At 40.7% G+C, this 27,395-nt stretch overlaps 1 protein-coding gene across 1 annotated transcript in view; it reads left to right on the plus strand.

Annotated features, from left to right (window-relative positions):
• The first annotated feature begins 3,326 nt into the window (after positions 1 to 3,326).
• Positions 3,327 to 27,395, plus strand: part of LOC109397114 (protein unzipped-like) — a 64,583-nt gene continuing 40,514 nt past the window's right edge. The window contains exon 1 of the mRNA XM_062855579.1: positions 3,327 to 3,647. Within this exon, the coding sequence (XP_062711563.1) occupies positions 3,366 to 3,647 (282 nt within the window). The 5' untranslated portion in view covers positions 3,327 to 3,365. The remainder of the gene's footprint in view (positions 3,648 to 27,395) is intronic.

Here is a 27,395-nt window from a genome sequence, read left to right on the forward strand (position 1 = left end):
CCCAGAACTCTTGAAGTAACTTCAGAAAGAACTTCTGGAGAAATCCCAGCAGGAAATCCTGAAAGAATTTAAGATTCCTCACCGCGCAGACGTCGAATTCGTTTTGACATCGATTTTGGCTTTGACAGTTTTATTTTAGTTTGATTTTGCCCCAGCCAGTGAACACCCAATTATCAGCCCATCTAACGAGCTCCCAACGAGTGAATCAGCACTGTAACTTACGAACAGAAATATCAAAGTCACCCTATTTAAGGGTAAGTGCATTACATTGCGTTTGAATTTCACAAATTACTGCTGAAATTGGCTTCTTTAGCGGTGTTGAGATAATTCCATATTCTGAATCTGCATGCCAAACTGAGCCGAAATCCAAATTTTCATGATTTTTGGTGGCCGGGAACCTATTTAAAAATCAATTTGAAGTTTGTATGGGAGCGATTTGTTGAATCACCCCCCGTCGGATTTTGTACTGGGCGGAGCTGTCAAGCAGTTGCCCAGCTGTCAAAAGGTGATTTCAAAAAATATCTTTGAAATTGATTTTAGGTATCAAAATAAAGTTCTAAAAATCTGAAAAAAAATCACAGTGGCTCAGAAAAAGGTGCTCTTTCGTTTAAAAATAAAAAATCGATGATTTTTTCTAAATTTAATAACCCAATTGTAACCTCATTTAAATGCATATAAAAAGAAAATTTGAGTTCATGACTCTGTTCAGATTCAAATCGACAACAGATTTAAGAAAACCTAGAACAAAGCAAACGAACAGTTGAGGGTTCATTTAAATATTACGTATCGCAAAATATGACAATGTTAGACTCCCTTTCTCCCCAACGTAACAACTTTTGTATGAGAAATTTTGATATTTTGTGTGAAGCGTAACGCAGCGCTAGACCCCCTCCCTCCCACTTGCGTTACGTAATATTTGAATGAACCTGATGCGTATTATAAAAATGAAATTTGTTCATGTTCAAACATGTTTACAAAATCAGTCTGCATTGCAAACGGTTTTCTCAGAGTTTCGGCCCGCATTATTGGGGATGGCCTGTTATTGCTCTTTGTTCCTCATAGCTATACCACTTTCGAAACGTCAGCAACTACAACCGCCAATGAAAACATCAGCAAGGTAGGCAAATAGGAGTAACATGATTGTGTTGGTGGAAAACATTATCTGTGAAACCAACAAGATGACGTAAAAATTAGTCGGTGGTAAAACTTCCCTGCATTTGAATGGAAACACGCTTGTGTTTATTTGTGGAGATTTCTGCGTACATCATGATTTGTTTTTATCGTATAATGAAGTCGCAATGTATTCAGTCAGAGGCTGAACTGAATTAACCCTACTAGCAGTATTTAACGACCAAGATACATTTTCAGCTCGATGAAAAATGGCTTAACGGATAACACCAGTATGGCCACAAAATTAGTCCAACTGAATTAAATTTTCAGGGCATTCGAGAAGACTTTTCAAGTATGGGTTTATGTATTGCATCATTTTTTGTTTATTTTGACAGAATGTTTCATCACAGACAAACAGACGTAACTCTTAGATGAAATTCATCAAAAACTTTTGCCCGGTGTCATTTTCATGAGCACACTGCCACCTGTTGGTAGAACCGCGCGCGACACTGTCGGCCATGATGGATTTCGATTTGACGTTTTGCTGACACGCACACCACTACACAAATTGCCTGTAATTTTCGTTTGCATCATTCAGCAACGTGTACACTGGCAAACGTCAAAGCGATCGAACACTAGCGCATCTGGTGGAACGATCGCGCAAATCAAATGAAATTTGAATTGATCGTTAAATGCGTGTGCCAAGCCGTTTTGAAGAGTGTTACGTCTTTTTGTCTGTGGTTTCATGTTTGTTTTCCAATTGCGATTCAAAACCCCTGTCGTTTCTTCAGCCGTAATTTATAGTCTTTAACTTAGGCGCCGAGTATACGGGGTCAATTATTTTACAAAGAATGAACAAAAGGACCAACATTTGTTTGGCACTAATGAAAATCTGATCGTGCCAAAACGTATGTTTTAGCAAAGCATTGATTTGTTTTTTGGTCATTTAACATTTGGTCAGGGTCAACTATCCCTGTTTACAAGTAATGGGAGATAACATTGCAGAGTTTCCTCAAGATGGTAGTTCCTTTTCAAGTAGGTTTGTCACATGTACTTCCGTAAGAAGCGGTTTGGAATCTTTACAAGGGCCGCGCGGTGTATCATATTCGGCGCACCAGTCAATTAGTTTTCGCCAAAACTTACGTATTTTTTTTATCTCACAAATCATAAAACGAAAATATTTATCACTGCGCACCTTTATATTGATACCTTGTTAATGTATACCAGCTGGTCTAAAAAAGTGTATAAAATTTTAAAATTTTCCGTGTAAAAAGCGTGATTTCAACCGCAAGGTGTCGCACCGATCAGCGTTGAATATTTGCCACTTTCTGATACTGAACATGCACTTCCTTTCTTTGATCCTAGGCTATACTTCAACGCCATCAGTTAGATCGTTTTACACTGAAATTTTCAATTTATGAGAAAAATGCAAAAAAAGCACGTTTTCCAATACTTTATCCATACAAATTTCAGTCGCCATGCGGAATTCGGGAAACAACCATTCGCTCCCAAATTTTGCACAGTTGTTTTGAACACTAAAAGGAATCAAAAAAGCTTCGTTCCAAAAAATCGACTTTGTTGACCCAGTCTAATGACTACTCTCTAACCTTAGGACCCATAAAATCGAAGCGCTAAATGCGAAAACTAAGACCTGCAGAAGTATGTACTACATGATACTAACAATAAGCTGAGAAACAGGCTTTGTCCCAATTTTGATGCTATTCCATGAAGAAGAAGAGAATACTCTCTAACCTGATTCTATCGTTTGAGACAAACCGCTTTCCGACAAGATGAAAGTTTCGAATTAAATTACATCCTCCCCCGCAACACCGAGCATTATCTCAAATGAGCAAACAATCCAGACAAATACGAAGCACAATTTCCGTGATAACAACACACAGTCAACAAACAATACGTCATCTGACTGTTTCTCCGGTTGTTGGAGCTTCATTCGGTTTCAGTTCTAACCGTGCACAGAAGAAAGGAAATTACCTCTTCCGTTGTTCGTTAACTCGACTAATAATTCACTTTTCACCCACCACTGTGACTGCCGCATGGCTGCAGCCGGCGGAGTCTCTTTGAATCGGAAGCAGCTGCCACAGCTAGTCTTCATAAGTGAATTCCAGACTGTTAATCTATAAACTCACTTTTCGAAAACTTTCACAGCAAGATCTTCTATGTAATTAACCAAGTGTGTATTCTCTTTATCTTTTCAGCTGCCCACCCAAACGGATTCCAACTAATCACCAACCACAATGTCCACCCGAAGGCGGAGTAGTAGCTCTAGGAGCATAAGTTGGAACCGATGTTCCACCATCCTCTCCCTAGCCCTCCTTACAGTCGCCGCCGCCCTCATCGGTGGCAGCTGGGCAATGACCAACAGTGTGTTCAAGGCGTTCAGCAAAGATCAAACGGTGACGTCCAGTACGCTGGGATGGGAGAAGTTCAACGGCGAGAAGACACAACTGCAGTACGCGGTGACGAGTTACAACCCGGCGGAACATCCCCGCTCCAAGGAGCTGGTGGACAGTGACCAGGTTAGTGTTGCAGTAAGAGTAAGCGTAAGCTTACGTTTCCGGTTGTTGGAGCTCAGTCCACCATCACATTGAACCCATTTCAATCGGTTTTAATTAATTTAATTGAATTTGCTTTGCTACGTACGTCGAATCTATCGCTCAGTGCAAATAAAGGTGTGCAAGCGAGCGCGTGTAATTTGTGTGAGAGGTCAGTCAGAGTCGGATCGAATTTTTGTAGAACTTTCATTATTATTAGAGGAATACTTAAAAAATGCTAGGGTAATTTCTGTTAGATGTTGTTTTATAACTGGCAAAACTACACTCGTGAATTTAGATATCTCTGATTTAAAGCTCAAGAGCGTCTTGAAGATTTTTTTAAATAAATATACAACAACATTCTTGATAAACTTTTTGAGATATTTATGTGAGAACTTCCGGTGATTCATAATATTGAGAAAAACTTTGACAGATTACTGGGCAAGAAAATTGTCTTAGAATGTTGCTAGTAATTCCTTTTGAAAATCGCCTTGAAATTCCTTTAGGAGTTCAAGCTGGTATTGCTTCAGAAATACTGCTTGGATTTATTTAGAAATTTCTGAATGACTTTACCAGGCAGTATTGCTGGGATACCTCAAGCAATTTCTACTGTGGATTCTTCGAGGACTTCTACAGTAGTTACTATAGAAATCCCAGCTGAAAATGCTTGAGAAACTCCAGAGAAATTTCTAAAGGAACTCTTGCAAAAATCTCTGGAGGAATCGCTTGAGGAATTTTTGTTGGAATCCTTAGAAAAATCACTGGAAGGATATGGAAAAGAATCCTCGTAGAAAACTCTGACGCACTCCCAACAATAATATTTAGAAGAATCCCATCATGCAGCTGTGGAGGAACTCTAAAACTATTAAGGATTGATTTCTTTAGGAGTCCTTCAGGAATGCCAGATGGGATTCGCTAGAAAATTCTGCTGGGATCGCTGAAGAAGTACCTACCTTTAAGGATTCCTTCGGAAATTTCTGCTGTAATCTAGTCATGGCACAATGATTAATTTTCTCATTTTCACGCTCTTAATTAGTAGCTCGTAGGATTGAGGAAATAGAGCAATGATGTCTTCGGCAAAGTTGAATCGTAGTATGGACAATTTTTATTATGGTCATATCTTCTCAGTAGACGATCGTGGACGGACAAACTAACCCTTATTTTCTTACAGCTTTAATGTCTTAGGCAAAGTTGCGTATTTTATTGATACATACAACTTTGCTGAACATTGTATGGGTCTAAAAATTCAACAAATGTATGTTTTGCTTAAAAACGTGTTTGTGGGGTTAACTATCAAACACAGGCCTCTATCTCCATTGGTGTGAAAATCACAACATTGACGTCTTCAGAAAAGTTGTTTGGAATGGAAAATGCTACAACTTTGCTGAAGACGTCAATAAACCATGGCATGGATTTTCTAGAAATGTAGTACTCCTGCTAGCTGGAAATCCTCGTGATATTATTTTAGGAGTTACTGCTGGAATTGCTCCAGGACTGCTACTGGGATTTCTCTAGACATTTCTTGCAGGTATCCTCCATGATTTTTTCTGAGTATCCCATACAATACCTGCAGGGAATCCTCCAGGAAGATGTTTCATCTGATAATCTTTGAGAAAACTCAGCAAGAATTCCCGATTTCTTGAATTACACGGTATACAGGGTGCGGCAGGAAAAAATGCGAAAAGTTCAAGGCACTATTACATGCTAAATATGGGATATATATGACTATTTTTTTCATGATAGTGTATCAGTCAATGTCTATATTCTAGCACTGAAAAATAAAAATGAACATATTTGATGTTTAACATGTGATAATGTAAGCCTAATAAGCGGGTATCAATAAACTGCGCGCCCAATGGTCATTGAACAAAATGACTAAAACAGTAACAAAATTAACTTAAATACGATGAACAACCAGACCACACTGATCCAGAGCCATGTAATTTCACATACTAGATGAAATAAGTACATATACAGGGTGTTGGGTTCCTTACCCAGAATATTTCAGGGGGTGATTAAGGATGATATTTAATGAAAAAAAATGTTCTACGCATATGGTCAAATCTCAACCATTACGGATTTATTGAACTTTTCATGATTTTGACAATGCTTCCAATAAAATGGCTATAACATGAAAACGGTTAAACTTATTCAAGATCTCTTAGCACCGTTCGAAAGATTATGAAATTTGCTATTGAACGTCATCTTCGAACATGCAAGTTTTTGTTACTTACTCACTTTTTAAGAGCAAATAAGTGAAAAGTAAGTGGTTTTTTATCAGTTTTTGTCGATTTACTCGGAAAAATGCGTAATTAACTTATTTTTTTCCTTAGACAAAGTTGAGCGCCTTGAAATGCCCTACAATTCGTTCTTTGGCACCAAACTCCTAACTCTTGCCATTTTCCCGCAATTTTGATTTAAATGCACTGTTTTGCATCATAAATTTGCTTCAGCAAGTGCATCAGATATTAGCTCTCTTGACCCCACTGTGACTGCGAAACTAGCGTCATGTTTACTTCGCACACATGGCTACTTGATTCTCCGCGCCGAACAACAACAGCATGGCGCGCTGGCGCAGGAGTGAAAAGAACGACGCCGTTTTTGTAGCCCCAGTTGAATGCTTTTTGTAGTCCCAATGATTCTGGGAAGCTCATGATAATTCCGGGAAGAGGGTTGGATTTTGGTAGACAGTAACTGGGACTATCAGCCTGAGAGGCTTGGTAAGGGTATCTTATTATTCCGGCATCGTCTTGGGGGATGGGAAACACCAGAATAAAACTGTTGTTGCCGATATCTGGAGGATCACGATGATTTTAATAGTGAGATGGTGATCCCAGAAGTAACCTTAATGGCTATAAAGTAACTTTACTCTAGCCTTGAGCGTATAGTACAGCACAATCTTTGTCGGTCTTGGACGCTGTTCCTCTTGTTTCCCCGAACGTTTAATTATTCTCAGGTCTGTTTCAACCACGTGTAGCCAGCGCGTTCGCAGACGTCCATGTGGTCAGCGACCTGGTTTCATGCTGAATATTGTTTTCATTATTATTCTTTCTTTTGACATCCGCACTACGTGCCCAGCCCAGTGTAGTCTGCCGCAATTTATTCGTTTCAGAATAGTCCTTTTTGGCGAATTAGGTTGAGATTGATCGAAGTTTGCTGCTTTCTGCTCTTACTCATTCGCCAACAAATAGGTACAGGATTTAGCAACCTTTGTCATGTTAAATCTATCTCAACCAACATGACTATTATTCGCAGCACTTTGTGCTCTGTCTCTGTCTCTACTAGGGACCTTGTAGTTTTGGTCAAGCTTCGAAAGCAACAACGGCATACTCAATTAGGATTTCTGACTGATATTAACCCTAAAAGGGATACCTTCATGGCCTCAGTTTCGTCACCACGCTGAGTGTGTTCCATCAAAGACGAGCTCTGAAAGGCGCCTGGGGTCCAATGGACCCCAGGTATCCCTTTTAGGGTTAAGATTTTGGGAGTAATTCCCCCAGAGATTTCCATAAGATTTTTTCCATCGATTCCTCCAAAATTACTTCGAAGATTCTTTTAGACTTCCTGCAGAGATTCCTCCAGGAACTTCTGCAGAGATTCCTCTAGGGATTCCTTTAAGAATTTCTCAAAGGACTCCAAAGGACCAGCGATTTCTCCAGGCATTACTACAGGAATTATTGCAGAATTTCCTCCAGGAATGCATTTAGGGATTCTTCCACAATTCCTCTAAAAGCTCCTCCAGGAATACCTCTAGGAATTCATCCAAGGATTCCTCCAGTAAATTCTTTAGGGATTTCAACGTGAGTTGCTTCAGAAGTTCCGGCAGTATTTCCTGCAGGGATTCCTTCAGAATTTCACTTACAGTTCCTCCACGAATGCCTTTATGGAATCCTCCTAAAATTCATCCAGGGACTTCTCCAGGAATTTTCGATTCCTCCAGGAATACCTGCATGAATTCTTCAAGAAATTTTCTTCCCGGGAATTCTTCAGAAATTTCTCTAAGGGCTCCTGCAAGGATTGCCCCAGAAATTCATCAGTGATTTTTCAGCAATTCCTACATTTAATTTCTCCAGTGATGCCTCCAGAGATTTAGTTATAATTCCTTCAGGCATTTTTCAAGAAATTCCTTCAAAGATTTCTCCAGAAACTCTTCCAGGGATTACTTGAGGAGATCCCTCAGGAATTCCTCTGGCAATTTCTATAGGAAATTCTTTAAGAATTCCTCCAGGATTTCTACCAAGAATTGCTCCAGGAATTCCTTCAGAGTTTCCTCCAGAAATTTCTCCAGGGATTTCGTACAGGAATTCTATCAGGAATTCCTTCAAGGATTCCTCCAGAGATTCTTTTACTAGTTTTTCCATGGATCTCCCAAAGAAATCCTCCAGGAATTCCTCCAGGGATTGACTGAGGAATTCCTCCAGTTCATTTTCTCATATTTATCTCTGAAGGAAATCTTGGAGAAATCCTAAGAGATGTTCTTTGGGGTATCCCTGGAGGAAACTCTGAAGGAATTCCTTGAGGAATCTCTGAAAGAGAATCTGGAAGAATCTCTTGTGGAGGAATAACCGAAGTAATCTAATAATCTCTAAAGCATTAACTAGAAGAACCACTGGAAAAACTCATGAAGAAACTCCAGAAAGAATTACTAAAGATTTCTCTAGTGAAATCTTAGAAGTAATCCCTGGATGAATCTCTGGAGAAATCCTTGGAGGAATCCCTGAAGGAATTTCTGGTGAAATTCCTGGAAGAGCCTCTGGAGAAATTTATAGCACAATTGCTAGAGGATTTTTTTGAGGAATCCTTGGAACTTTGCGTCGAAGAACGTTTGGAAGAATCCCAGGAGGAATTCCAGGATCAATTCTTGGAGCAATTCTTGGACACAACTCTGGAGGATTATCTGGAGGAATTCCAAGAATAATCCCTGATAGAATCTTTGAAAGAATTCTGGAGAAATCCCTGAAGGAATCCCAGAAGTAATTCCTGGAAGTATTCTTGGAGGAATCCCTGTAGGGATTGCTGAAGGATTTTTTGTTTAAATTCCTGAATGAATTTGTGAGGACAAATTTGGAGAAAACCTTGGAAGAATTCCTTGAGGAATTCACGGAGAAATTTCTGGTGTAATCACAGGAGGAATGTCTGAGAAAATCTCTGAAGGAATTCCTAGACGAGTCCTTGAAGGAATTCCTAGAGGAATCCTGAAGTAATAGCTGGAGCATTATCTAAAAGAATACTTGGAGGAATTCCTAGAGGAATCCGTGGAGGAATCTCTGCAGGATTCCCTGGAGGAATTCATGGAGGAATTCGTAGAGGAAATCTTGGAGGAATCCCTGAAGGAATCTCTAGAGGAATTCCAAGTGGAGCTCTGGAAGTATACCTGGAGAAGGTCCTGGATAAATAAATCGAAGAATTCGTGGAGGAATCTCTGGACGAATCCCTGAAGGTATTAACCAAGGAGTCCCGGAAGGAAACCTGAAAGAATCCCTGAAGAACCTTCTGGAGGTTTCCCTGAAGAAATACTTGGTGGAATTCTGGAGACATCCCTGGAGGAATCCTAGAAGCAATCGCTGGAGGAATCCCTGGAGGATTCCTGAAGGATTTCTTGGAGATATCCCTAAAGGAATTTGTTTTGAAGGAAACATTGGAAGAATCCCTGGAGGAATCCTTGGATGAATTTCTGGTGTAATCACCTGGAGCATTCTCTGAAAGAATACTTGGAGGATTCCCTGAAGGAATTCCTAGAGCAATCCCTGGAGGAATATCTGATGTGATATCTGGAGGAATCCCAGGTGGAATTTCTTGAGGTTTACCAGGAGGAATTAATCGAGGAAATCGTGGAGGAATTTCTGGGGAAATTACTGGAGGATCCCCTGAAGGTATTAACAAGGAAATCCAGGGAGGAAACCTGGAAGAATCACTGTGTAATCAGTGGAGAAATGCCTGGGGAAATCCCTGAAGGAATATCTGGAGAACTCCCTGACGGAATTCCTAGAAAAATCCATGGTGGAATATGTGGAGGAATCCATGGAATATGTGGAGGTGGTATTCTGGAGGAATTCGTGGAGGAAAACTAGGGAGAATTCGTAGAGAAAATCCAAAGACTACTGTAAGGATTGCCCTAGAAATTCCACAAAGGCTTCATGACTACATCAATTTCTCTATTGATTCTTATGGTATTCCTCCAGGGATTTCGCCAGGAATATCTGAATGAAATTTTCTAAAGATTCCTCCCTGAACTTTTCAAAGGATAACTGCATGGTTTTTTTTAGGGATTACTCCAAACATTCCTTCAGAAATTCCCATAAAATTCCTCCAGAAACTCCAACAGAAATTCTTCAAGGACTTCTTCCAGTATACCTCCAGAAATTCTGCCAGAAATTACTGCTAGAAATCCTCCAGATACTATTCCAGGAATTTCTCTGACGATGTCTTACTTATCTAGGATTTCTTAGGGTAATCCTCAGTAATTTCAGAAATATCTACAGGAAATCCTGCGGATAGTTCTAAAAATGTTTTAATGTAATTACATCAAAAACTCATTCAAAAAAATCTACACATCCTCTGGAAATTTTTCCAGAAATTCCTTCGGCTTCCACCGAGAAGTGCCTCTGAGGGTTACAACAAATAAGGAACTTCCTTCAGCATTTTTTTTTCTTCTGAAAAAACTGCAGAATTTTAACCTTGAAATGGTTTTGAAAAACTCTTAGGAGTTTATTCGGGAATTTCTGCCCGATTTTTTTTTTTCAGAAGGAGAATTTCTTTGGCATTATCCTTGAAAAACTTTACAAAAGTTATTGTATAAATTCTTCAGAATTTTCTTCGGTGATTCCTTCAAGAGTTGCTATAAGGATTCCTTCAAAAGTTTCTTCGAAAATTGCTCCATGAGAATCATCCAGTAATTTAGGTTGGTTAACTTGTGAACCAGTTAGCCTAGTGGTTAAGGTTACGGATCGCCAATCCGGAGACATCGGGTTCGATTCCCGTTCCGGACGGGAAAATTTTCTCGACTCCTTGGGAATAGTGTATCATTGTACTTGCCAAACAATGTACAAATTCATGCAATGGCAGGCAAAGAAGGCCCTTCAATTAATCACTGTGGAAGTGCTCAAAGAACACTAAGTTGAAGAAAGGCAGGCCAAGTTCCAATGCGAACGTCGATCCATAAAGAAGAAGAAGTTGTGAATCAGAAATTCGTTTTTGGAATTCTCTGGCAGATAATCGGAAACTCTTGGAATTTGGTAATTCCTTCTAAAGTTCTTTCGACGTTTGTTCGCGAATTCCCCTAAGAATTTTGTACTTAGTTTTGGTCAAGTTGCGAAAGCAACTACGCAATGTTCGATTAGGATTTCCGAGTGAAATAAAGATTTTGTGAGTACTTCAAGTGGATAATTACTGATTTTGGATGTTTTAAATTATTCTATTTCCTTGTGAGAGTGTTTATCAAACTTGTTCATAAACTGCTCAGAGAACACTATGGAAGACCTCGCTCAAGTATTCACAGTCCCAATTGAGGCAGCTTATTGCTGGAAATTTCTTTAGGGGAACTATTAGAAATTCTAACAGGAGTTCCTTCAACGATTCCTTCAGCAATTCCTTGAATAACATTATTTCTACTCCTCCAAAAATTACTTGAAGAAATTTTTATAAGTGTTTTTTTAGAAGTTCCACTAAGATTTCTTCCGTCAGTTTATTCGCAGTTCCTTCAGGGTATCTTTTCTGTGAACATGTTTTTAGGAATATCATTTGGAAGTTCATCTGTGAATTCTCTATGAAATTCTTGCAGAACATCTTTTTTATTTTTTTTTTTTCAAAGGTTTTCTCGACAATTTATCCAGAAATCATTTGAAAAATTCTACAGAAGTTTCTCTGAAAGCATCTACAAAAGTTCAATTGGGAATATCTGCATGAGCTTATTCGGAGAAATTCCTGGAATAGTATCTGGAGGATTTCTAGCAGTAATTTCTGGCAGAATTCCTGGAGGTATACTGGAAGAAGTCCTTGAAGAATTTCTGTTGGAGTTTCTGGAGGAATTTTATGGGAATTTCTGAAGGAATGTTTGGAGTAATCCCTAAAAAAAACCATGCAGTTATCCTTTGAAAAGTTCAGGGAGGAATCTTTAGAGAATTTCATTCAGATATTCCTGGCGAAATCCCTGGAGGAATACCATAAGAATCAATAGAGAAATTGATGTAGTCATGAAGCCTTTGTGGAATTTCTAGGGCAATCCTTACAGTAGTCTTTGGATTTTCTCTACGAATTCTCCCTAGTTTTCGTCCACGAATTCTTCCAGGAATACCACCTCCACATATTCCATGGATTTCTCCACATATTCCACCATGGATTTTTCTAGGAATTCCGTCAGGGAGTTCTCCAGATATTCCTTCAGGGATTTCCCCAGGCATTTCTCCACTGATTACACAGTGATTCTTCCAGGTTTCCTCCCTGGATTTCCTTGTTAATACCTTCAGGGGATCCTCCAGTAATTTCCCCAGAAATTCCTCCACGATTTCCTCGATTAATTCCTCCTGGTAAACCTCAAGAAATTCCACCTGGGATTCCTCCAGATATCACATCAGATATTCCTCCAGGGATTGCTCTAGGAATTCCTTCAGGGAATCCTCCAAGTATTCTTTCAGAGAATGCTCCAGGTGATTACACCAGAAATTCATCCAAGGATTCCTCCAGGGATTCTTCCAATGTTTCCTTCAAAACAAATTCCTTTAGGGATATCTCCAAGAAATCCTTCAGGAATCCTCCAGGGATTCCTCCAGCGATTGCTTCTAGGATTCCTCCAGGGATGTCTCCAGAATTCCACCAAGTATTTCTTCAGGGAAACCTCCAGAAGGTTCTTCAGGGATTCTTTCAGGTTTCCTTCCGGGACTCCTTGGTTAATACCTTCAGGGATTCGTCCAGAGATTCCTCCACGAATTCTTCGATTTATTTATCCAGGACCTTCTCCAGGTATACTTCCAGAGCTCCACTTGGAATTCCTCTAGAGATTCCTTCAGGGATTCCTCCAAGATTTCCTCTACGAATTCCTCCATGAATTCCTCCAGGGAATCCTGCAGAGATTCCTCCACGGATTCCTCTAGGAATTCCTCCAAGTATTCTTTTAGATAATGCTCCAGCTATTACTTCAGGATTCCTCTAGGAATTCCTTCAAGGACTCGTCTAGGAATTCCTTCAGAGATTTTCTCAGACATTCCTCCTGTGATTACACCAGAAATTTCTCCGTGAATTCCTCAAGGAATTCTTCCAAGGTTTTCTCCAAATTTGTCCTCACAAATTCATTCAGGAATTTAAACAAAAAATCCTTCAGCAATCCCTACAGGGATTCCTCCAAGAATACTTGAAGGAATTACTTCTGGGATTCCTTCAGGGATTTCTCCAGAATTCTTTCAAAGATTCTATCAGGGATTATTCTTGGAATTCCTCCAGATAATCCTCCAGAGTTGTGTCCAAGAATTGCTCCAAGAATTGATCCTGGAATTCCTCCTGGGATTCTTCCAAACGTTCTTCGACGCAAAGTTCCAAGGATTCCTCAAAAAAATCCTCTAGCAATTGTGCTATAAATTTCTCCAGAGGCTCTTCCAGGAATTTCACCAGAAATTCCTTCAGGGATTCCTCCAAGGATTTCTCCAGAGATTCATCCAGGGATTACTTCTAAGATTTCACTAGAGAAATCTTTAGTAATTCTTTCTGGAGTTTCTTCATGAGTTTTTCCAGTGGTTCTTCTAGTTAATGCTTTAGAGATTATTAGATTACTTCGGTTATTCCTCCACAAGAGATTCTTCCAGATTCTCTTTCAGAGATTCCTCAAGGAATTCCTTCAGAGTTTCCTCCAGGGATACCCCAAAGAACATCTCTTAGGATTTCTCCAAGATTTCCTTCAGAGATAAATATGAGAAAATGAACTGGAGGAATTCCTCAGTCAATCCCTGGAGGAATTCCTGGAGGATTTCTTTGGGAGATCCATGGAAAAACTAGTAAAAGAATCTCTGGAGGAATCCTTGAAGGAATTCCTGATAGAATTCCTGTACGAAATCCCTGGAGAAATTTCTGGAGGAAACTCTGAAGGAATTCCTGGAGCAATTCTTGGTAGAAATCCTGGAGGAATTCTTAAAGAATTTCCTATAGAAATTGCCAGAGGAATTCCTGAGGGATCTCCTCAAGTAATCCCTGGAAGAGTTTCTGGAGAAATCTTTGAAGGAATTTCTTGAAAAATGCCTGAAGGAATTATAACTAAATCTCTGGAGGCATCACTGGAGAAATTAAATGTAGGAATTGCTGAAAAATCACTGATGAATTTCTGGGGCAATCCTTGCAGGAGCCCTTAGAGAAATTTCTGAAGAATTCCCGGGAAGAAAATTTCTTGAAGAATTCATGCAGGTATTCCTGGAGGAATCGAAAATTCCTGGAGAAGTCCCTGGATGAATTTTAGGAGGATTCCATAAAGGCATTCGTGGAGGAACTGTAAGTGAAATTCTGAAGGAATCCCTGCAGGAAATACTGCCGGAACTTCTGAAGCAACTCACGTTGAAATCCCTAAAGAATTTACTGGAGGAATCCTTGGATGAATTCCTAGAGGTATTCCTGGAGGAGCTTTTAGAGGAATTGTGGAAGAATCCCTAAATGCATTCCTGGAGGAAATTCTGCAATAATTCCTGTAGTAATGCCTGGAGAAATCGCTGGTCCTTTGGAGTCCTTTGAGAAATTCTTAAAGGAATCCCTAGAGGAATCTCTGCAGAAGTTCCTGGAGGAATCTCTGCAGGAAGTCTAAAAGAATCTTCGAAGTAATTTTGGAGGAATCGATGGAAAAAATCTTATGGAAATCTCTGGGGGAATTACTCCCAAAATCTTAACCCTAAAAGGGATACCTGGGGTCCATTGGACCCCAGGCGCCTTTCAGAGCTCGTCTTTGATGGAACACACTCAGCGTGGTGACGAAACTGAGGCCATGAAGGTATCCCTTTTAGGGTTAATATCAGTCAGAAATCCTAATTGAGTATGCCGTTGTTGCTTTCGAAGCTTGACCAAAACTACAAGGTCCCTAGTAGAGACAGAGACAGAGCACAAAGTGCTGCGAATAATAGTCATGTTGGTTGAGATAGATTTAACATGACAAAGGTTGCTAAATCCTGTACCTATTTGTTGGCGAATGAGTAAGAGCAGAAAGCAGCAAACTTCGATCAATCTCAACCTAATTCGCCAAAAAGGACTATTCTGAAACGAATAAATTGCGGCAGACTACACTGGGCTGGGCACGTAGTGCGGATGTCAAAAGAAAGAATAATAATGAAAACAATATTCAGCATGAAACCAGGTCGCTGACCACATGGACGTCTGCGAACGCGCTGGCTACACGTGGTTGAAACAGACCTGAGAATAATTAAACGTTCGGGGAAACAAGAGGAACAGCGTCCAAGACCGACAAAGATTGTGCTGTACTATACGCTCAAGGCTAGAGTAAAGTTACTTTATAGCCATTAAGGTTACTTCTGGGATCACCATCTCACTATTAAAATCATCGTGATCCTCCAGATATCGGCAACAACAGTTTTATTCTGGTGTTTCCCATCCCCCAAGACGATGCCGGAATAATAAGATACCCTTACCAAGCCTCTCAGGCTGATAGTCCCAGTTACTGTCTACCAAAATCCAACCCTCTTCCCGGAATTATCATGAGCTTCCCAGAATCATTGGGACTACAAAAAGCATTCAACTGGGGCTACAAAAACGGCGTCGTTCTTTTCACTCCTGCGCCAGCGCGCCATGCTGTTGTTGTTCGGCGCGGAGAATCAAGTAGCCATGTGTGCGAAGTAAACATGACGCTAGTTTCGCAGTCACAGTGGGGTCAAGAGAGCTAATATCTGATGCACTTGCTGAAGCAAATTTATGATGCAAAACAGTGCATTTAAATCAAAATTGCGGGAAAATGGCAAGAGTTAGGAGTTTGGTGCCAAAGAACGAATTGTAGGGCATTTCAGGGCGCTCAACTTTGTCTAAGGAAAAAAATAAGTTAATTACGCATTTTTCCGAGTAAATCGACAAAAACTGATAAAAAACCACTTACTTATCACTTATTTGCTCTTAAAAAGTGAGTAAGTAACAAAAACTTGCATGTTCGAAGATGACGTTCAATAGCAAATTTCATAATCTTTCGAACGGTGCTAAGAGATCTTGAATAAGTTTAACCGTTTTCATGTTATAGCCATTTTATTGGAAGCATTGTCAAAATCATGAAAAGTTCAATAAATCCGTAATGGTTGAGATTTGACCATATGCGTAGAACAATTTTTTTCATCAAATATCATCCTTAATCACCCCCTGAAATATTCTGGGTAAGGAACCCAACACCCTGTATTTGATGATACTGTAGAGAAAATTAAACATTTTGTTTTATCAGATACGAAATTTAGCGACCTGTGTACTTTTCTGCGGTTTGAAAAATCAGATAGTCTTCAGCTTCAGGCGCCGCCCTGTAAAGGTTAGTGACCAAAATGGGAAAATTTTTAATAAACTTTTCAGAAAACTAGCCTATTAGAGATCATGGCACGTTGAAACATAGATTGGTTAACGTCAAATGGACGAAAACGAGGTTTGAAGTTGAAAAACACTTTCGCATTTTTTCCTGCCGCATACTGTAATTATTGGATTACACGGAACCCGTAAAAAATCTCTGAAGGAATCATGGCAAAGAACCCTGGAAGAACGTCAAGAGGACCAAGAATCGAATTTTCGGTGAAATTCCAGCGAGCATCCCTAGAGGAAATTCAACAGAAATTGCTGAAGAAATCTTTTGATAAATCCTCTTGAAATTTCTCAAGAAATGCCTGATGGGATTGTGCTAGAAATTTCTGCTGGAACACCTGCGCAGATTTCTCCAACGATTCCTCTGTAAATTGGTCCGGCCATGCCTTTAGAGATCTCTTCAAGAATTTCTATGGGTGTTCCTCTCGGTATGCCTTCAGACGTACGCCTTAACGGCTGTTCGGGCCCGTATGAAGTTGATCATCAATATTAACTTCTTCTCTCGATCAGCCTAGATAGCTGTGTAGTGTCGGTAGCGATTGTCTCAATTGGCTAAGAATAACACTACGGACCGCCTGTTCCGGTGGTAAGAGTCCACCAACAGGTGACCCCTAATTCATGGTGTGATGCGGCTTCATGCTTACCGTGCCTAGGAATGAATGGCTTGGGGGGTCTAATAAAAACCTAACCGCAAACGGAGCCTGTGGAGTACGAGGGCGCCCTCCACAGTATGTTGCCCTTACTGCGCTAACCGGAGCAATGGTGCAGTGGACCTTGTATTTCTCCGAGACGATCAGCTGCCCTTCTTTAGTCTCACTTGAGGCTAAATAAGGGCGGGATTATGAAGATGTTGTTAATTAGTTTAAATTTTCACCTAAGTATATGGTTTCGCATTATGCTATTTACACAGTGTATTCTGTGTATCCTCGCCTTTGGCGTTTTCCAATCGATACCGATCTGGTTTTGTTGCTGCTGTTCTTTGTTGTGCTGTTGTTGCGAAGAGTTTAGTCTTGTCTAGTTTGGGTAGTGGCTACGGTTAGGATAGCTCAGATCAATCTTCAGCATAAAAGAACAGCAACAATCAATCTTTGCAGACTTATGCAAAATGGTTCAGTTCAAGTGGCCTTGGTCAAAGAACCTTACTTCCGTAAGGGGAATTTCTATCTAGGAAACTTTGTGAACCCGGTGTTTGTTACTTTCAGTAAACATGAAATGGCAAACTCACATGTCATGCCTCGAGCCCGTGTGCTTGTTAACAACGCAATAGTTGCTACACTCATCTCTGAACTAACCACCAGAGATGTATGTGCTATCAGAATTGATGTGTCTGTTGGAAACCTTAACAGGAAATACGTCTATTGTTCGGTTTATTTACCGCATGATAAGCCATCCCCTACGGATGCTTTCAAACAAGTCATCGCGTACTGTACTTCAAAAGGCCTTCCGCTAATTGTTGGCAGTGATGCTAATGCTCACCATATCATCTGGGGCAGCTCAGACATTAACTTGAGAGGCTCCAGTTTGATGGAGTACTTAGTAGTACAGACCTTGCATTACTTAACATAGGCAACCGCCCAACCTTCATGGTATCTGCTAGAGAGGAAGTGTTAGACATAACGCTTTGCTCTAGTAGAATTAGTCACGAGCTGATCGATTGGCATGTGTCAGATGAAGAATCTTTATCTGACCATCGCTACATCTTTTTTTAGATGTTACTTCGCAAACATTGCGTTTCAGGAATCCCCGGTGAACAAACTGGGATCTTTTTACAGATTTGGTTGCGGCCAAATTTAATGGATACTCACCATCCATTGACACTCCAAGTGATTTAGATGATGTCGTTGATACTACAACGACCTTCATCATGGAAGCTTTTGAAGAAGCATGCCCTCTACGGTCTGTGAAGATCACAAGAGGAACCCCTTGGTGGAATTCTGATCTGGCGAAACTCAGGAAACAATGTAGAAAGAGTTGGAACAGGCGACGTCCGGCTGATTCGGAGGCTTTCAGGTCGGCTCGCAAGGCCTACAGGAAATCTCTCCGGTCTGCCGAATGATCCGGCTGGAAACACCTTTGTACAAATGTTTCCAGTTTGAGTGAAGTCAGTCGGTTAAATAAAATCCTTGCGAAATCTAAGGATTTCCGAGTGAACGAACTTCGTTTGCCAAATGGCGATCTGACTTCCTCTGATGAGGAAGTTCTGGAATGCTTATTCAGCACACTTCCCTGGATGTGTGGATGTTACATCTTCGGATGAACCTGATGTATTTTCTTGTAGTTACGATTCCCTGGCTTCGGCTCGGAGTATTGTAACTATAGAATCGATTGAGTGGGCACTTAATAGCTTTGCTAATTCAAATTTTCTTGGGACAGATGGGATTTATCCTATTATGCTTCAGAAGCGATTTGATCATTTCAAACATGTTTTGTAAAAAATACTTGTTGGCAGTTTTGCTACAGGGTATATTCCCAAATCCTGGCGGGATATTACTGTGAAGTTTATTCCGAAAGTGGCTCGTGCGTCGTATGAAGAAGCAAAGAGTTTCAGACCTATCAGTTTGACCTCTTTTCTTATGAAATGCTTAGAACGCATTGTGGATCATTACATCCGTGATGTTCATCTGGCCAACGTGCCTCTTCATGTGAACCAACATGCCTACCAATCTGGTAAGGCCACTGCATGGGCCACTGTGGCTCTTTTACACAAGGTTGTTTACGATATCGAGAAAGCATTCACTCAAAAGCAATTTTGTTTGGGTGTTTTCTTAGATATTGAGGGTGCCTTTGACAATGTGCCTTTCGATGCCATATTGGAAGCCGCACGGAGTCATGGTATATCTCCAATGATTTCCAATTGAATTCATCAAATGCTCAAAAACCGATATCTCTTCTCGACATTGCGTCTAGCAGGGATTAGGAAATTGAATGTTTGTGGATGCCCCCAAGGGGGAGCCTTGTCACCGCTTTTGTGGAATCTCGTAGCAGATACGCTATTGAGGCAACTCAATAATAGCGGTTTTCCTACTTATGGTTTTGCCGACGACTACCTAGCATTGTTAGTTGGTATGTGTATAACCACCCTTTTCGACCTGATGCAAAGCGCCCTTCAGGTAGTTGAGGGTTGGTGTCGCCAATATGGCCTTTCGGTTAATCCGAGTAAAACATCTATTGTTCTTTTCACGGAAAGGCGAAACCGTAATGGCGTTCGACTTTTGCGTCTCTTTGATTCTGAAATCGATGTAACTGAACAGGGGCCGTCCATATACCACGTGGACAGAAAATTCATGGTTTTTGACCCCCTCCCCCCTCCCCGTGGACAAACATGGACTTTTCATTGACCCCTACCCCCCTCCCCCAATGTCCACGTGGACATCCGAAAAAATGTTTTTTTAAATAATTCTAAAATAACCAAAAAGTTTTTTTTTAATAATGTTTTCTTTTTTCTTCGTAAACATTGCCTTAAATATAATTAATAACTTTATGAACAATATATATTCTATAGCTTTATATGAAATACAAACAAGTTATTATTTATTATTTTTTTACAAAAAAAATACAGTAAGAAAACTTTTTGCGTGTCTTTTTTTTTTAAGTTTTTCTCAAAGAGGCACAAAATAGGTAGCTACAAGTTTTCAACATTGTTTTTAATTGAGCTTTATGTTCATTGAAGTGTGGGTTCGATTCCCGTTCCAGTCGGTGAAAATTTTTCGTCAAACGGAAAATACCCCACTGGTTCATTGGATGTCTCGTGTGATGTCCATCGCCTTATGTTAGAGATTGCTCAGTCTGTGAAATCTCTGGTTGGAGACGGTGTTAAAATGTTTTGTTTTGTTTTGTTAAGACAAAGTATTTTTTTTCTTAAATTTTTGTTGAAATAATACCATATTTCTCAGTATCTTACAAAAACAAAGTTCCAGCGACTTTTCAAAAATGCATAAATTATAGTCGAAACTAAATTATATTGCTGAGATTTAGACCTCAATATCCTATAGAAACATCTTAAATTTTAAAGGAAGCTCCAAAAAAGAGATAAGCCAGCAAATCTTCACATGTATTTTGAAACATCGAAGTAGTTTACAAAATTTGATTTGAAACTTCGAGAAATCCACACAGAACTTCAATAAAAAAAATCTGGCTGAAACACCAACATTCGCATGGTGTACACTCCATTTTTAATCATCAGATTATTGCTCGATGAAAAAAAGTCAGTTCGTATTCAAGCGCCGGTGTGAATAGACGTGCTACTGTGCAGAAGCGTTTATTTGGTGTTCAACTGAATCGTTTTTTATTGTTTCGGCCGGTGCTCGGCTGCCTATTGTAGTGTTGACCTTGAGTCAGTTCATCGTTATCGGTTCGGAAAAAAGCAAAATGGAATCTCGAAATGTACACGCCAACTGTGTCAAGGTCCAGTTCGGGCAACAATCGAAAATGCCATCGGACAAGGAGGTTTTGGCCTTCTTTCGAAAGCGTGGATGGGCTCCGGAATCCCTGAGTGCTATGTTCCGTGAGCCCAGGGAGTACAGCGTATACGTGAAGTTTCAGTCTGAGGAGTTCATGAAAGCAGCGCTGCTGAAGTGTCCGCCGACTGACACATTCGCTTATGACAACGGTGAGACGGCACAGGTGTCATTTGCTACGGCCAGGGGCGACTTCCGATATGTGCGCCTTTTTGGGCTGCCAATCGAAGTTGACGAGAAGCACGTGGCAAACGTGCTGTCCAAGTACGGTAAGATTCATCACATGGTTCGGGAACGGTACGGGCAGGATACAGGGTATCCAATACTCAACGGTGTGCATGGTGCACATATGGAGATTTCCACCGCCATTCCTCCTCAGCTCCACGTGCAACACTTCCAAGTTCGCGTGTTTTAAGAGGGTATGCAGAACAAATGTTTCGTCTGCGGCAGTCCGGAGCATGTTAAGGTGAACTGTCCGAAGAGAGCTTCTGTCGCTAACCGTCTGACCCATAGCGAAGCAGGCTCCACATCCTATGCTGGAGTGTTAACAGGAGGATTTGTAAATCAGCGGCCATCTCCATCCGACGACGGTCGGGACAAATCTAAGCAAGGGAGCGAAGCTCGTGAGGAAGTGGCGGCCCCAACGGCAGCTGCTAAGGAGCCAAGTGTGTCCACACTAACCGAAGCGTCGGACGGTGTGCAAGTGACATCGTTTCAAGGAACCAACGAATCTGGGACGCAGGTGCCAGTTCCAGCGGCGCGCACTCATCTTGAGCAAATCGAGTCAGAGGGGAGTGCGAAAGTGCAGCAAATGGAAGGAGCAGAATGGAGTACAGCGAAGAAGCGAGGGCGCAAGTCGCGAGTAGACGAGTCCGCAGCGGCCAACGTTTCAGATTCATCAGAACCCGAAACTCCGAAACAACGTTTGCTGGAGAAGCAATCAGTGCGCACGCGATCACGAAGTCAACGCAACCAGAGTAAGTGAAGCTAATATTGTAAGACTGTGAAATGAACTATTCGATGAACATTGCTACTCTCAATTTGAATAGCGTCAACACAGACGTTAACAAATTGATATTCAAAGATTTTGTCAAAAACTATGATATTGATATACTGTTTTTACAAGAGGTTGTTTTTGAAAATTTTTCGTTTCTTGGATCACATAACCCTCTTATAAATATAAGTGAGGATAGGAAAGGAACAGGTATTTTAGTGAAGAAGAATTTAAGCTATAGCTCTCAGATATTTGATTCGTCCGGTAGGATAACATCAGTCGTTATAAATGGGATTAACTTTATAAATGTATATGCCCACTCCGGGACGAATAAGAAAAAAGAAAGGGATGACCTGTTCCTAAACCAAATGACAATGCACATTAGCAAAACCAATTGTGAATACTCAGTTTTAGTAAAAGACTTCAATTGTATATTAGATCCAAATGATTCGACCAGCTCTGTAAAGAATTACTCGAACGGCCTTCGTAGTCTAGTTGAACTCTTTCAGCTAAAAGACATTGCGCAACAGCTCCATCTAGAGAAGTTCACTTTTTATCGTGCCGACTGTGCTTCTCGGTTAGATCGATATTACAGACCACAGGCTTTCGTGTCTCGGGTCCGTGATGTGAAAACTATAGCGGTACCGTGTTCAGATCATCATTCAGTGCTATTGAAATTGTCCGTTCAGCAGCAAGATCTCAATACTAGAGGAAGAGGATATTGGAAAATCGATTCGACACTACTGTCGGTACCAGAGGTTAGTCAAGCGTTCAAAAATCAGTATCAACAGTTGAGGGGTAGATTGGAATATATGGATCTCAGCTCGTGGTGGAACCACGCTTTCAAAGCCAAAGTGCGTAGCTTCTACAAGGGTGAATCGTGGCGTTCTTATCAGGCAGAGCAGTGTCAGAAGAATGTACTGTACTCTCGATATCAGGATCTGATCAACAGAAGACGGCAGGGAGAAGATGTTGCTGAGGAAATCAAGATGGTAAGGAATCTTTTGATGGAACAAGAAGACGCCCGTCTCAAACGTCTCCAGTCAAAAATTTCAGAATCATCGCTTATGGAAGGAGAAAGAATGAATGTCTACCAGGTGTCCAAACATTTGCATAATCACCTAACACCTGTGATTCAATCTGCGGGAGTAGGTGGTTTGCAAAATAACCGTCCATCGTTGACCGAAGTACACAGCTATTATACCGATATCTTTGCGGAAAAAACAACTACCAATGACCGTTCAAGCAGAAACCCCAATCAACTACATCACAAACACGTTAGATGTAGAAGATGCAACTGGACTGACTCGACCAATTACAGAGGAAGAAATTTTGCTCACTCTAAAACAGTGCACGAAAAATAAATCTCCTGGACCAGACGGTCTAACATACGAATTTTACCTAGAACATTTTGACCTTCTTAAACATGACATGTTACAATTGTTTAATTCGTACTTGAGTGGTCAGTCAACTCCACCGAAAGATTTCTCCGCCGGAATAGTCATCATGATTCCAAAAAAAGGGAATTTTCCAACATTGCAAGATCACCGTCCTATTAGTCTATTAAACACGGACTACAAACTGTTTACAAAAATTCTTTCGAAACGGATTGCGTTGGTTTTGGATCGGTTATTGGGCCCAGGACAATGTGCAACCGTGGATGGCAGATCCTGTACAGACAACCTCAAGGACATCAGACGTCTTGTGACACGTTCGGTTGAGTCCAAACGTTTCAAAGGATTTCTACTTAGTGTAGATCTAGAAAGAGCTTTCGACAACGTGGATCACGCTTTCTTGTGGAAAGTGCTCGAAAAATTTAGTTTCCCAGCTGGTTTTATACAATGTCTAAAATCTTTGTACAATAAAGCTACCTCCAAAATTCTTTTGCACGGGTTTTTAACACCAGAGGTCAAAATACAATCCTCGGTACGGCAAGGATGCCCGCTCAGTATGATCCTTTTCGTGCTTTACGTCGAGCCTTTGATTAGGAACTTACATGCTAGCTCCAGTGGTGTTCTGGTTTACGGAAAATTCCTGAAAGTGACAGCATATGCCGACGACATTACTATTTTTGTCAGAGGCCAGGACGAGCTGGATTTGGTTATGCAAATCATAGAATCGTTCACTCAACATGCAAAAATACGGGTGAACCTACAAAAATCATCTTTTTTGAGGCTCAACAATGCAAGATCTGGTCCACAGAAAGTACGTGAGGTGGATGAGCTGACAATTCTGGGTGTCATTTTTGCTGGATGTTGGTCGAAGGTCATCGATAAGAACTATTCAAAGCTAATCAGGAGCATCCAGTTTCGCCTGCTGACAAACGCACAAAGGAACTTAAACATTTTGGAACGTGTGTGGATTCTGAATACGTTTGTACTCTCCAAATTGTGGTACATTGCACAAGTTTTTCCGCCAAAGAATTGCCATTTGGCCAAAATCAAAAGCATGGTCGGAAATTTTCTATGGAGTGGATCTGTTTTCAGAGTGGCTAGAGATCAGCTCTATCTAGATCACAGTAGAGGTGGTCTGCGTTTGGTTGATCCAGAATCTAAATGCAAAGCTCTTTTTGTGAAGAACGTTTTGAACCTGCGTAATGATGTAGCTGAGGAGAAGTATTTGCTGGATATTCCTAATAATGGACGCCTGACGCAAAAGAGTGGATTGAACTTGCGCGATTGATTGACCAGGAAGCCAACCCAGAAGCTCAATCGTGCAAGCAATTATATTACAAGTTCCTCAGAAGTTGCGAGATTTCAGTGAGGGTTGAAGACCATTTTCCGGATGAAGATTGGTTCACCCTTTGGAAAAATACGAGCTAAACTTTCTCTGCTCCGAGGACAGATCCAACATATTTCTACTGTTGAATGATGTGATAGCGAATAAAGAAAAACTATTGATGTATAAGATAGGGAGACTTTCTGATGGAAATTGTGAAAGTTGTGGTGTACCTGACTCGAATTTGCACCGTGTGACAGAGTGTAATAGAACCAAAGAGATACGGCAGTGGACGGAACAAATATTGAAAAATCGGCTTAGAGTAAACTTTTCAAGAATAGATGAAATTTTGAATTGGTCGATTGACGAAAATGATCTTCAGCAAAAAGCAGCATTATGGTTAGCAATGCATTGCATCAGTTGGAGTGTAAAAGTAAAAAGAAATAGTTTGTTTTGTTTTCAAAAGAGCATTAGGGAAATAAGATGGACAAACAGGAGCAGTGATTCAAAATGTACTGTCAAAAACTGTAGTTTACATGATAATCGTGGGTGAATGATCTTGACTATCATGCAACAAAAACATTCACGCATGACCAGAAAAAACATTCATGGGTGACTGTGACATTTTTTTAATCACGCCAAAAAATGTAGTGGATTGCCAAATTGAGTGAACTAATTAAATGCCAGTGGTTCTGAAAACTGCAACCGGGACATGCGTATAACTTAGGAATCGGAAGTGTGAGGAAGCGGAGACAAAGATTTTCGGATTGTGCATTCCGAGGGTCCTAACCACCAATGGAGCAGGGGAACAAAAGACAGTGGCTCCCAACTGAATAGTTACGACCTACGTCTAACAAATCAAAAAGACTGATGCCATACGAATATTTTCGGACCTGGCTAATTGAGTTGATGTTCAAACCCGATATCCTAGGCCATTTTGGAATTAAATATTACGCTTGGGGTTTCGGGGCCTATACAGGAGCACTACTGGGGGTTTCCGAAATCCTCAAAAACGCCTCTGTAACGACTCTGAAATCAAATTCGCTGAAAATGCTCTGAAGCTTCTTGGAATGCCTCCAAAATGCCCCTTAAACCCCCAGAAATTCCATGTAACGCACCGTAGACCATCCGAAATCCCCAACAACGCCATGTAACGCCTCCGTAACGTTTCTGAAATCCGCCGAAAATGCTCTGAAACTTCTTGGAATGCCGCCAAAATCCCCCTTAAACTCCATGTAACGCACCTTAGACCCTCCAAAACCCCCGAAAACGCCATGTAACGCCTCCGTAATGTCCCTGAAACCCGCCGAAAATCCTCTGAAGCTTCCTAAAACACCTCCGAAGTCTTCCTAAACCAACACCTACTCCCCCCTCCCCAAGTAACGCCCCCGACACCGCAGTTTTCGGAACCACTGGAACTCCAGCTCTACATTGCAAAACTGTCATTTCGTACTCCCATCATCTTGATTTGTTTTACAATCATGGTGCCATATGCTACATTCATGGTAAACGACATTCATGCATCGAAGACAGCATGAATGTAGTGTGTGACGGTAGTATGCTACATTAGTCATGACGGTAAAGCCATTGCGACGATAATGAAAAAAATGTACTATACGGATCACTGAACAGGAGAACATTTGCGGTTCATTTCGGTAATAACTTGAACATTTGTTAGAATAAGGTAGTTTTAAGTAGGTTTTGTAATGAATATGAACAATCAATAAAAAAAAAACATCGAAGTAGTTTACAAAATTTGATTTGAAACTTCGAGAAATCCACACAGAACTTCAATAAAAAAAAATCTGGCTGAAACACCAACATTCGCATGGTGTACACTCCATTTTTAATCTTCAGATTATTGCTCGATGAAAAAAAGTAAGTAATTAGAAGTTGTCATAATTTAAAACAAATTTGTCGATGAGTCAATACCATGATTTTTTTTTCTTTGGAGAAGCCACGTCCAACTAAAAACAATGTATAATAAAATAAAATGTCAAGAACTGTTATTGAAGAATATCCCATCAATAATGCGACATAATTTGTTACGTTTGTAAATCTTTGTTTCTTAAGGTGTCTTACTGCATCACTAAGTTTTCAAACGAATCATTGACTTTTTGCTTTTCAATGATTGTTTGCCTCGCATTTTTGAAGTGATAAAAAACTGTCAATTCTGCAGCAACGCAGCAGAAAAAGTATCATCGTAATCACTGCGAGTGAGCATATAGGATGATACTTTTTCATACGAATATTCGCTTTGGTGGCAGAGAATTATCACTTTGAAATTTTGAGGCTCATATCCAACATGGCTGCCGATGCTGATGATGCCGTAAAAAGCCTTAATTCTTATGTCAATTTTGTCCACGTGGACATTTGACGAACCCCCACCCCCCTCTCCGTGGACAAGCGTGGACTTTTCTTGAACCCCCTCCCCGCTCCAAGTTGTCCACGTGGTATATGGACGGCCCCACAGGTAAAGTACGTTGGAGTCATTCTTGATTCCAAGCTTTCCTGGACACCTCACATTGAGTTCAGAATCAAGAAAGCTTGTATGGCCTTCGGGCAATGCCGGCGAACCTTTGGTACAACTTGGGATCTAAAACCCAAGTATGTGAAATGGATCTACACAACTGTTGTTCGGCCAATATTGGCTTATGGATATCTTGTGTGATGGCAAAAGGGTGAAATGAGAACGGTCCAATCAAAATTAGGCCATCTCCAAAGGATGTGCTTAATGGCGATGTCTGGAGCGTTCTCTTCAACTCCCACGGCAGCACTCGAAGTTCTCTTAGACGTTGCTCCACTACACATTCATCTCAAACAAGAAGCACTTTCTTGCACTTTCTTGCACTTCCGTCACTTTTGATCTACTAGAGGAATCTCCTGTGAACCGCACACCAACACACACCTCGTTGTTTCCACTTTTGGTGAATTGGGACAAAATTGTCCTTGCTCCAAGTGATCTTACAATTGCTTGTAATTTGCCATATAGGACATTTTCCACGAAATTCCCTTCCCGGGAAGAGTGGACATCTG

Source organism: Aedes albopictus, chromosome 3 (genome assembly GCF_035046485.1).
Source record: "Aedes albopictus strain Foshan chromosome 3, AalbF5, whole genome shotgun sequence".
Classification (NCBI taxonomy): domain Eukaryota; kingdom Metazoa; phylum Arthropoda; class Insecta; order Diptera; family Culicidae; genus Aedes; species Aedes albopictus.